At 33.3% G+C, this 12094-nt stretch overlaps 1 protein-coding gene across 2 annotated transcripts in view; it reads right to left on the bottom strand.

The window, feature by feature from the left end:
* Nucleotides 1-12094, bottom strand: part of MICU3 (mitochondrial calcium uptake family member 3) — a 110420-nt gene that overhangs the window by 47888 nt on the left and 50438 nt on the right. For both annotated transcript variants that reach the window (XM_032844902.1, XM_032844904.1), the window contains exons 3-5: nt 10845-10876; nt 4318-4396; nt 297-344 (exon numbers count right to left, since the gene is read on the bottom strand). In XM_032844902.1, coding sequence (XP_032700793.1) covers nt 297-344; nt 4318-4396; nt 10845-10876 — 159 coding nt within the window. The remainder of the gene's footprint in view (nt 1-296; nt 345-4317; nt 4397-10844; nt 10877-12094) is intronic.

The raw sequence follows: 12094 nt of genomic DNA, 5'->3' as shown, positions 1-12094 counted from the left end.
TCCCTAAATGACATGAACTTAAGGCTTTCAAGTAAACCAAAAGGAATGATATATGATACAAAATTTATAATTTCTGAGCATTTTATTACTATACCATATGTCATAAAAACATTTGTCTTTGACTCTTGATAGTGCTATGCTTATTAGCATTTGCTGATAACATTTAGACATGAGTTTTGCAAAGTAACCGTGGATAAACCTAAAGTGATTTTCAATATTAAGAGAATCTAAGATTTGTTTTCCAAGATTCTGATTTAAAAACTGTATCCAAGAGTAGACTTAATGAGTACACTTACTTGTTAAAATACATAAAAGAAAAAGATACTCTGTGTAAGAAATCACACCTAGAAGAAAAATAGTATTAGTAATGCTATATATAAAATATTACTTTATCAAGCAAAATATTATTCTTACAGTAACAGTAAGTAACATTAATAAGGAACTTACCATTTTAAAGAACATGCTAAGTATTGTTTTAAACAAGACTAAACTATTAAAAAAATCACAGCAAAAGAAGCAACAAAACTAATTTTAATTTGTTTCACAATGCTTCTGTAGAAACCCATGCAAAATTCCCATTAATGCTCCTAGATATACTGGCAAGGAAAGCAAAATTACATTGTTTATTTATAAATGTAACTTTAAACTTGTTGCTAGTTTGCAATGGATGAATCTAACAAAATAAAAAGACTGAAAATGCTTAAACTGTAAAGTGCTTAATGATTTCTGTAATTGTATTTAAAAAACAAAACTGTATTTATTACTCTTCTGCTTTCAGGTTATCATTCTTATTTTTGACAAAGTTAATTCTTCTATTAAATGTACTCTAAGAAGTTTTTGTCTTAATTACATGGCTTTCACTTTCTGAATATTGGATCCCGGGTTCTCTGTAATCCCAGAATTGCAAAGTTTAAAAGGAGTTTGTTTGGAGTAAATACAAATATATATTCTATTACTCAAATTCCTGCCTTTAGATGTAACGCCCCAAACTAGAACTAATGCTTAACTGAGTTTCCAAGTGGATCCTGAGAAAATTAAAATCAGGAATAAGACAGTAACACTTCTCCACATATCAGACAGTCCTAATGTTTAGTAAAAGGTATACGAAAATCCTTAAATAATCAGATTGTGAACCTTGAAAGTCCATTTTACCTGATGCTCTTTGAGGCTACCCTCTTTGTTATAGAACAAAGAGAAGAGGAGTCACTGTCGGGCAGTTTGTCAGAGACTTGAAGGGAACTAGCTAGAGGCCCTGAAAGCATTCCCTTCTTTTGTTTATACTACAATATTGTGACCTATAGACAGATAGTTCTGGTTGACTGCCATGAATGTTATGGGAGAAAGATTCTGGAATGGTCAATGTATATAAAAGATACAATACCTGGATTCCATAGGGGATCCCTCACAGAAAAAGAAAGAAGAAAGGAAGAGAGGGAGGGAGGTACGGAGGGAGGGAAAGGAAAGGTTAAGGAAAGGAAAGGAAGAGGAAGGGAGTGAGGAAGAAAGAAGGGAAAAAGGGAAGTGGGATTGGGAAGCAGACTCTATGTCTCTACAATCCCATCTCACTGACTGTTGTTCTAATTGACTTGATGGAATACACAAGAGATGTTGGTTGGTATAAAGAAGTTTAATAACTACTATACATCTTTTATTTGATAATTAACTCAAGATTTCCCTCAGTGAACAATTAACAGTGAGAGTACTAATCATAATTATCATGGTAGGTTCTTGTCTGTAGATTACACCACCTCAAAAACCATTTGGTCCTACAGACAAGAACAAAGTGAAACTTATGATATAATTAATAAAAATGATCAAGGAAAAGAGAAACTACTACTAAACACGAACTGTAGATTCTTAATGCTTTCCAATTACAAAAATGGAAAACTATTAGGCTCACCTTTTAATTTAAAGGCCACCCAAGATCAAAAAGTAAAATAAAATAAAAATACGTATGCTAAGCGTATAGTAATAATGTTGTGATCTTTAGAAAAAGAGAGTAAGAAAGATGTCAACTAGGTTTCTTTTGAAAATTCAATAAAAATAGTTCCAAGGGAAGTTCCTTAAAAACATTATACGTTTAGCTCCTATTATCATGATACATTACACAGTTGGCTGCTATAACTAAGTCTGAAATACCTGTTTTCATAAATGTTGCATATCAATTAATTTTTTGTAAAACTGCATAACATTTTCTTGCTGGGTAGTATTTTTAAGCAGATAAAATTCATTTGCAAATTAATCTTCAATAGCTCTCAAGATGTAGCTTTTAAAATTCCTTTGTCACTTAAACCTATTTATAAAAAAGCAAAGCTCTCTATGACATTCTACTTTTGCCTAACCTAATGGTTCTAAAACTTTTTGTGTACATGGATTCCTTCGATAATCCAATCATCATGACATAGCTCTGCACTGTCCTATAGGGAAGCTATTAGTCACATGTGGCTGCTTAAGTTTAAAACAAATAAAATTAAATACAATAAAAAATTCAATTTCTCTATTACAGTAGCCACATTTCAGGTGCTTAAAAACCCACATCTGGCTAGTGGCTATTATGGGAGACAACACAGAAATAGAAAATTTCCATCACTACAGATAATTCTGTGGGATAGCACTGAATAGATATTTCCCCTGAAAAACATGCAAATATGCATGTAACATAAAGATTAGGATAAGCCTAAACCCAGTGCTTCCAGATTCAACCCTTTTTTTTTTTTTTTTAATTTACTTGACAGACAGAGATCTCAAGTAGGTGGAGAGGCAGGCAGAGAGAGGAGGAGGAAGCAGGCTTCCCACTGAACAGAGAGCCTGATGTGGGGCTTGATCCCAGGACCCTGGGACCATGACCTAGGCCGAAGGCAGAGGCTTTAACCCACTGAGCCACCCAGGCGCCCACAGATTCAACTCTTTTTATGACTACAAAGAATTTCCTTTTTCCATGCATTTATTTTTCTCAGGTTATACTTGATCCAATTTGTATTTTCCCATGAGAGGTATTAAATGAGTATTTTTAAATTCGCTAACTTATCTTTCTGAGCTTTGACTTTTCCTGATCCTATTATCCCACCCTAAGATTTGAATGACAATCTTTACGACAACTTCCAGGAAAAAGTTTCTAAGAGCTTTAAAGATACCATGTCCCTAATTTTGCAAAGATTTTAAAACCCTAGTTATGAAAAGCTACAATGAAAGGTAAGCTGTCTACCTCTTTCAGATTCCATGTGAATCAGGTGGAAGCAATTTGAATTTCTAATTCTACTCAGATAAAATACATGGATTATAATTAGTCTTTAAAATATTTGTCTTCATGATACAGTATAATTATTTTCAAGCCCTATATCTGTTAAAATTGGTGAAAATGAAAGTTAATTCTTTATATAATCTCTTTAACATTTTTATTTTGTACACTTTTCTATTTGAAAATACAAAAAAAGTATATTTACAAGAAAAATTCCTTTTTAAGATTAAAGAGATTTTATTAATTAGTCCTTTCTCTAAATATGTACAAAAAGTGAAGTGTAAAAGAAAACGGAAATAAAAGCTATATAACTTGTGAGGAAATGTATGAATTAACAACTTAGCTTAGATACATAGACATGGATCATATAGTAGGTTGAAAGGTGGATTTTGCAGTGAGTGTTGTTTTTAGAAGAAACATGTTCAAACTGGGTGATCAAAAGACATATCCAATAAGTTCTTCCTAGTGATTATTAAATTTTTAAAAATCTATAATCTCCTGGAAGTAAAATGGAAGGAAGAAAAATAGTTGGAGATCAATATTTTTGAAAAATGCTTTCTGTAATTAAATATAACCCTCAGGGCGCCTGGGTGGCTCAGTGGCTTAAAGACTCTGCTTTCAGCTTGGGTCATGGTCTCAGGGTTCTGGGATAGAGCCCTGCATGGGCTCTCTGCTCAGCAGGGAGCCTGCTTCCCCCCCCCCTTCTCTGCCTGCCTCTCTGCCTACTTATGATCTCTCTCTCTGTCAAATAAATAAATAAAATCTTAAAAATAAATAAATAAATAAATAAATAAATATGACCCTCACTACTGAATATGGTCGAAAATAATTTTTTGTAGTCCTAAAAGTTCACTTTCTTCAAAAAATCTGAAAGACATGAATTATACATATAAATAAGAAACCTCTTTAATCCCGCTACCCAGAAATAATCATTAATATTTTGGTGTTTTTCTTTTCGGTTTTTTCTCTATGCACACACACATATTTAACTGTTATATTAAGTAAAAGAGAAATAAATATAAAGAGTATAAATAATATAGTGTCCATTTTAAAATACGTAAGTACTGAAGTTAACTTACCTCTTTCTTTAAGATTACGAAAAAGCTTTGATGAGCCTTTCCAAACAGGTGGTGTTTCTGAGAGCATTTGATTTAATTCCTATAACATAAGGTATCATAACATTGATTAATAGGTATACCACTTACTTATAAAATAGATAAAAAATATTTAAATGCCTTATACAAAAAATTCTCTACTGAAAAGACCTGAGACATGGCTGTATTTATTTTATTCTATACCTGTGGTTCGTTCAACCCCAAAACCCAATATTTGTCCAACAGTCTAAATATAAAATAAATCATAAAGAAGTTATATTTAATTCAATTAGAGCTACCAAAAATTTCAAATAAATTTAGCAAGTGGAGGAATACATGTAAAATAATGAAGTTAAGACAAAACACTGAGTTTAAGTTCAGGAACAATTAGGAAAGGATAGTTTCATGAAAGCGGTAAGTAAAGGTGGATTTGCTAATCAAGGTCAGAGATGATGACCCGGTTTCACATATCTCTTTTCTGTAGCCCTCTTGGATTTAGGGAGCTTTGTGGAGGAAGTAAATGGACCGAGGATCAAACTGGGAAAGAACAAAGAATATTTTAGTAGTGACTCAAAGAGTACTGATGTCAGATGGAGTACTGGGTGATTATGACCACTGTTTGCATGCATTTTCGTTTTCTAATGTTAACTTACATATTCAGTAAAGAACACAGACTTCAATTGCTTAGTCAGCCTTTTTTGTTTGTTTTTAAATCAAACTGCCACAGCATGTTGGGGAGCTATTTTAAAATTAAACATTTGAAACATTGTACAGCTACTAAAGGAATTTTGAATTTATTGTGCATACTGAGTTCAAAATAATTAAAAGAAAAATTATATTTTGCTTAATTGCAAAGAAAAATTATTAAAGGATTTGGTGATATAAGCTGAAATAATTTGAAATAAAAAAGTAGTCTGCCAAGTAAACACTGAAAAACACTGGAAACCACTTCTATTTCCAGACCTGATTCTTGCTACTCAAAGTGTGCTTCCCCAATAGCCCAGGCATAACCTGTAAGCTTGTTCAAAAAGCAGAATTTCAGTTCCCATCCCAGACCTACTGAACCAGAATGTGTATTTTTAACAAGAACTCTGGATGATTTTTTCCCCCCACATTCCAAACCCTTACTGATATGGTTGTACCTAAAAATGTTCTGTGACATTATAAACTGTTTTTTTTTATTTTTTTTTTTTTTTTTTTTTTTTTTTTTTTCATTACAAAGCTGAGCTGACAGGCAAATAAGGATACCCTGGATGCCAAAGACAGGAGATGTATTTTTAGAGGGTTTACGGATTCCCTGAAGACCATCTGTGAACCCCGCTTTCACTTCCTTCATAGTGCTATCTCTGCACTGCAGAGACCAGATGCGTCCAGACAGTAGTGTCTCATCAAAGTAGCAGTAGCACAGAGGGAAGAATTCAGGTATGAATAATGATGAGAAACTGGAATATTTACTGCCTAAACAACAATAAACTCATAAATATTTTTGTTAGTGGAAGAGATTAAAAAGAACATTTTGCAAATATATCATATACTTTAATGGATAATGTATCCATTATATAAAATTTTCTTTCTCCATTTTAACTATTTCCAATGTATTCAACTTCATCTCTTCTAGCTTGAACGCAGCTAGAGTTTACAACTTAGGAAAAAAAAAAAAATCATAGCTACCTTTTACTGAGTGCCCTCTATGTGCCTGACACTACGTAATTTCTCATTTAATTTTAATTAATAATCCTACTTATGCATATTTTACTGAGACTTAAAGAGGATAAGAACTCACCCACGGTCACAAAACTAAGTGACTGGCCAGATCCTTACTGACTAAGCAGTTTATTTATCAGCTTCTTCTGGCCTGGATTATCTAATGAACACACTGATCTTTGTCTTCGGTTCACTTTGAGAAGTTTTAAATTGTATTAAAATCTGTATCTCCATTCAGACTGGGAATATCCCTCCCCATTGCCAGTGCCTAGATCTTGGTTTCTTGCACATAGTAGTATTATAATAAATAATTTGGGGCATCTGGGTGGCTCAGTCAATTAAGACCTGTCTGCCTTTGGGTCAGGACATGATCAGTGTCCTGGGATGGAGCCCCACCTCAGTGATGCTCCCTGCTTGCAGGAAACCTGCTTCTCCCTCTCCCCACTGCTTGTGATCTCTCTCGCTCTCTCTCTCTCTCTCAAACAAATAAATAAATAATCTTTTTAAAAAAGATAATTTGGTTGGCCTTTGCCCCTGGTTCCTGGAAGATGCCATATCCTTGAACCACGGTTGGCTATAGGATGACCCAGGAAGGCTACTGATCGCCAGAAAGAACAACCATGGGATTAGAAGGTTGGGGCTCTGAGCTCTCCCTACCTTTGGGGAGGGGTAGGGAAAGGGACTGGGGATTGAGTTCAATCAATCAATTGATCAATTATACCTACATAATGAAACCCTCAATAACAACTCAACAAGCTCAGCACACATTTTCACTGGTAAATATATTGACGGGGGGGGGGGGGCACTTCTCCATGGAATGAAGGCATGGAAGATGTGTTTGGGATCTTCCTGTACCTGTCCTCGAGTCTCTTCATACAGCTAGTCCTGATCTGTGTCCCTTAAAATAATTATAAGCTATTAATTATAAATATAGAATGTGCTTGAGTTCTGAATCAGTCTAGCAAATTACTGAACTTCAAGGGGATTTATGGGACCTCTTGGATTTGTAGCCAGTTGGCCTGAAGTGTGGGGTGGCCTGGGGACACTTGAACTTGCAGCTGGCATCTGAAATAAGGGCAGTCTTGTTGGGGACTATGTCCTTAAATCTGTGGAGTCTGACACTAACTGGGTGGTTAGTATCAGAGTTATATTGCATATTGTAAGTTGGTACTAAATAGATATTTGCTGTATCAAATTCATTTTCCTAGAATTACAGTTGTCTTGTAAAATTTATATAATAAGTATAATTTTGTCTTATTACATAGTTAATATATATGAATTATAGGAAAATTAGCAAGTATAGAAAATAAAAACTAATTGCAATCCAGAACTGAACCATAATTGAAAGTTTTATTTAAATCCATTTAGTCTAATTCTCTCTCTAGGCATAATTATATAGCTTTTTTGTTGTTGTAGCAAATATTAAATTATTTTCTACATATTGTTTTGTAACTTACTCTTTGTACTTAATACTTCATGGGTATATTTTCCTGCCAAATATTCTTCACTGCATTTTAATGGCTACACAGCAGTTCTACATTAGTAGTTCGGAAATGTAACTCCTTACACTCTTAAAAATTATTATGGACCCCAAGGAGATATTGCATGTGGAAGCAGAAATGACAATTTTTTTTTTAAAGATTTTATTTATTTATTTGACAGACAAAGATCACAAGTAGGCAGAGAGGCAGGCAGAGAGAGAGGAGGAAGCAGGCTCCCCACCGAGCAGAGAGCCCGATGTGGGGCTCGATCCCAGGACCCTGGGATCATGACCCGAGCCGAAGGCAGAGGCTTTAACCCGCTGAGCTACCCAGGCGCCCCGAAATGACAAATTTTTAAAACACAAAAATACACAAGCACATATTCTATTAGATGTCAGATCGATGGCATCATCAATCATCCTGTGCTTCTAGAAAACTCCACCATACACTTGTGAGAGAATACAAGTAATAAAACAAATTGTCTTCTCGGTGTTATTATAAAAATAGTTTTGACTTCATGGACCCCTGAAAAGGTGTTTGCACTTTAAGAACAGTCAGTCTGTAGTATTCTGCAACTTGCTGTTACTAAACCTTCAGTCTTCTAGGTCCATTCATGTAGATACCTATAGCTTGGATGTATTTTTTCACTGTGGATCTGTATTACTGTATTTGTCTTTGATATGCCTATTTCACCATTTTTTTATTCATTTCTCAACTGACTGACATATTGTTTCTTTTTTAAAATTTTGGCTATTATAATCACTGCAAAAAACATGTACAGGACTGCTGTCACAATATTCCTCTAGGATACTTCTCTGAAAATAGAGTTTTTGATATGTACTTTGAACTTTATTACATTTGCCAAATTTCTCTCAAAAGTGAATATACAAATTTACACCTTCACCTGGCTCTTTCTTCTTCCTTGCTAATTACCGGTATTGCTAGATTTCTGGAAGCTGATAATCTGATGGGTATGAAATAGTATCATATTATTGGTTGAATCTGCATATCCCTTATCATAGGGAGGTTGAGGTCCTTTATATATATCAGCCATTCTATGTTTATGCTTTTTTCTTACTGAACTGATTATCTTTTTATATTGATTTATAGGAGTTCTATATGAGTACACTTAATGTTTTGCTAATATATAGCAAGCATATTCTCCCATCTGTCATACATCTTTTAACATTGTTGGCATCCTTTTGGTATGCCAAAGTTTCTGATATTTAATTTAGTGAAATTTTTCAAAAATTTCTTTTAGCTTTGCTTTATGTGTCTTACCTAATGAAACCTCCTGTGTCCTTTATTTTACTTCTAACATTTCAGAATTTTTTGTTTGTCAAAGTAAAAACTTAACCCATCAAATTTGCTTTTGTAGATGGTGATTAGTTTGATACTTAATTTTATTTACCTCTATGTTGGAAAGACTATTGTTCCAATACCTAAAGGTCAGTCCTTCCTCCAGTGATTTACAGATCTTCCCATACATGCCTGGGTCTGTTTCTGGATTCTATATTCTATTATTTCCATCAAATTAAAAAATTCTTGCAATAATATAATACTATTTTAATTATAGCCCCATTATTAACTTATATGAGACAGCCCAGTTGCTCTCATCCTATTGTTTGTCTGTTTACTTCTCTTCCATCCTTTTCAGAATTGTTCAGAAAATTCTGGGTCCTTACTGTTCCAAATCAATCATCTGTGAACATAATACATTTCTCTGCTTACTCAAATTTCTTAAAAAAAAATGAAAAAATTAAATATTTTATTTTATTTTATTAAAAAAAATAAAATATCTTTAAAAAAATAAAAAATAAAATATCTTGTAAGTTTTCTGTTAGGTACACTAAGAATCTAATAGTTTTTGTTGCTATTGTGAAAAGTATCTTATTTGATAGTACAGTTTAATTGCTATTGCTGGTGTAGAAACAATAGCAGCAACCTTGTTAAACTTTTACTAAACCTGAATAAATTTGAAATCTATGCATTTTAATATTTTTCTCTGTCATTTTGCTTGTTACTGTTCTGATCCTTAGAACCTCTTTTTTTGTTGTACTACATGTTATAGCCTGAGTTAGGTCTATCTCAAATTTGTATTTGAAGTCATAATCCTCAGTACCCCAGAATGGGACTGTATTTAGAGACAGGGCCTTTACAAAGGTAATTAAGATTATTAAATGAGGTCATTATAGTTGCTCCTAATCCAATATGACTGGTGTCTTTATTAGAAGACATCAGGATACAGACATGCAAAGAACAACGACATGTGAAGATGATAGAGGGAGAAGACAGACATCTACAAGCCAAGGAGGGAGGCCTCAGAAGAAACCCGCCCTGCCAACACCATGATCTTGAACTTCCAGCCTCCAGAACTGTGAGAAAATAAATTTCTGGTTTAAGCCACCCAAACTTTGGTATTTGTTACAGCAGCTCCAGAAAATTAATATACTACATTAGCTTAGACCTGTAATAAAACAGTGCGTAGTAGTTGTGATAGCAGACATATTTGTATTCTATCTAATTTTAAAGAGAATGTCTAAAGTTTTACATGTAAATATCACATTTGCTACAGGCTTTTTGGAAGATTCTTTATAATGGGTTATGGAAGTTCCCTCAAATGCTATACTAATAGTCTTTTTATATTGAAGTTTATCATACATTTAAAAGTGCAAAAGGAATACAAGTAAAATTTAAAAAGTTAGAAATTGTTAAGAAATAGAAAATTACCAGTACTTTCAAAGCCTCTTTGCGCTTCTGATATTTCTTTCCATCTCCCCCAGAGGTAAATACTGTCTTGAATTTAATATTTATCTTTCCTTAGTTTTCCCATCTACGAATGCATCCTTAGTGGTTTCTTTTTCCTGTTTTAGACTTTATGTAAATGCAACTGTAATTTATAATTTGTGAATAGCTTGTCATTATGTTTCCCAGACTCAACCAGTTCAAGCACTAGTATAATTCATTTGTTTTCACTTGGTACAGTATTCACTGTATGAATATATAAAAATTTATTTACCTTACTGACATTGTATTGTAGTCTTTCTAGCCAATTATGATCAATCTAATAACATTCCTGTGAACCTCTCATGCATATACAAGTTTCTCTAGGCATAGTGTAAAATTACCGGATCATAGGGCATGTTCGAGTTTAACTTTACTGGGTACATGTACATGCACTGTTGCAGAACTGCGAACCAAAAGGAGAACTGCTAGGCACAGGGTATGTGTATCTTTAATTTTATAGATGATACCAAACTACTTTCCAAAGTGGGTATGCATATATATAAGTGTGCATGCATATGTACACCAAGAGCTTTAACCTACCTGTTTGGTAAGCGACTTCCATGTTTTAACAACTGTAATAAACAAATACAAAAGAATTAGATATTAAATACTTCATATAACGTATATCTGAATTCAGTAACCATCTACCCTGACCTGTAACACCAAGTTTCTATATCTAAAAGACAAAGTATTTTTTAACTTTGAGATGTGGTTCTAAGGTATAGGTTTTATTTATATTATGTATTTGTTTCATGTACTATAAATTAGTCATAAGAAGTGGTATCAGTGGAATAGGAAACGTATTTTCCATAATCATTCTCTTACTTTGGGGATTTCTGGATTTATAAAGTTAACTTACTCCATGTTAAACATCTCATGGGCTTAAAAACACAAATACTGATATTTATTAAATAGTCATACCAAAACATAAAATATTAACATAGAGAAATTATAATTTTAAGGTGCTGCCTATGATCTCTGCTTTAGTATCTCTAGTTATAATTCAAATGCCAGGTCTTTCTAGGGTGAAGGGGAAAGATGGGGGCAATGGGAAAAGGAAATGAAGAAGAGAGCAGGTAACATGATAGGGAGACCCTCACTCTGTTCTCCACTCTTTCCCTGTATTTAAGAATCATTTCCAGAACAAGGGTGTTACAGTTGAATAAATTATCTGAGATCACTTTCTTTTTCTGATTCCTCCTCACATCCTTGAAGATTTCGAACGCTATAAATCTTATCATATTGGAATAAATGCGCAGCTAACATTGTTTCCTTTGCTCGGATTTGAAAACTCTGAATATCTAATGTCTGCCCAACAATTATCTCTAGGTTTACATGTGAACAAGTCTTATAACACAGCTGCATTAGGAATGGGTAAATATTGATTATTTCACCATATTACAATGAAAATATTGATTATTTCATTATAATGGCAACCAATAATTTTTCTACATGGAAATGTGGCTATTTCTTTGTAATTAGCCATAGTTATTATAAACAGTATACCGAAGTCAAGACTATAAGACAGGCAGTTTTTGTCATGTAACTTTCTTTTTTGAAGGCAATATAATAAGTTATTTTATGATCAAAGGATAAAAGTATATTCCAAAATTCAGCAAACTGACCTTTTTGAGATTGATTTCTTCTCTATGTAGCAACAATATCCTTTTTTTACTCAAGACAGTTTACACAAATGTATAATCATGGGATTAAAATCACAGGTTTATAAAGAAGTCAGCATTTAGCCTTAATTCTAATACATTTATTTCATAAAGACATCCTCCTTTTCA

Source organism: Lontra canadensis, unplaced genomic scaffold (assembly GCF_010015895.1).
Source record: "Lontra canadensis isolate GAN:19392208 unplaced genomic scaffold, GSC_riverotter_1.0 scaffold159, whole genome shotgun sequence".
Taxonomy (NCBI): domain Eukaryota; kingdom Metazoa; phylum Chordata; class Mammalia; order Carnivora; family Mustelidae; genus Lontra; species Lontra canadensis.
The sequence above is the reverse complement of the archived record's forward strand: the minus strand, read 5'-3'. Positions and strand labels throughout refer to the sequence as shown.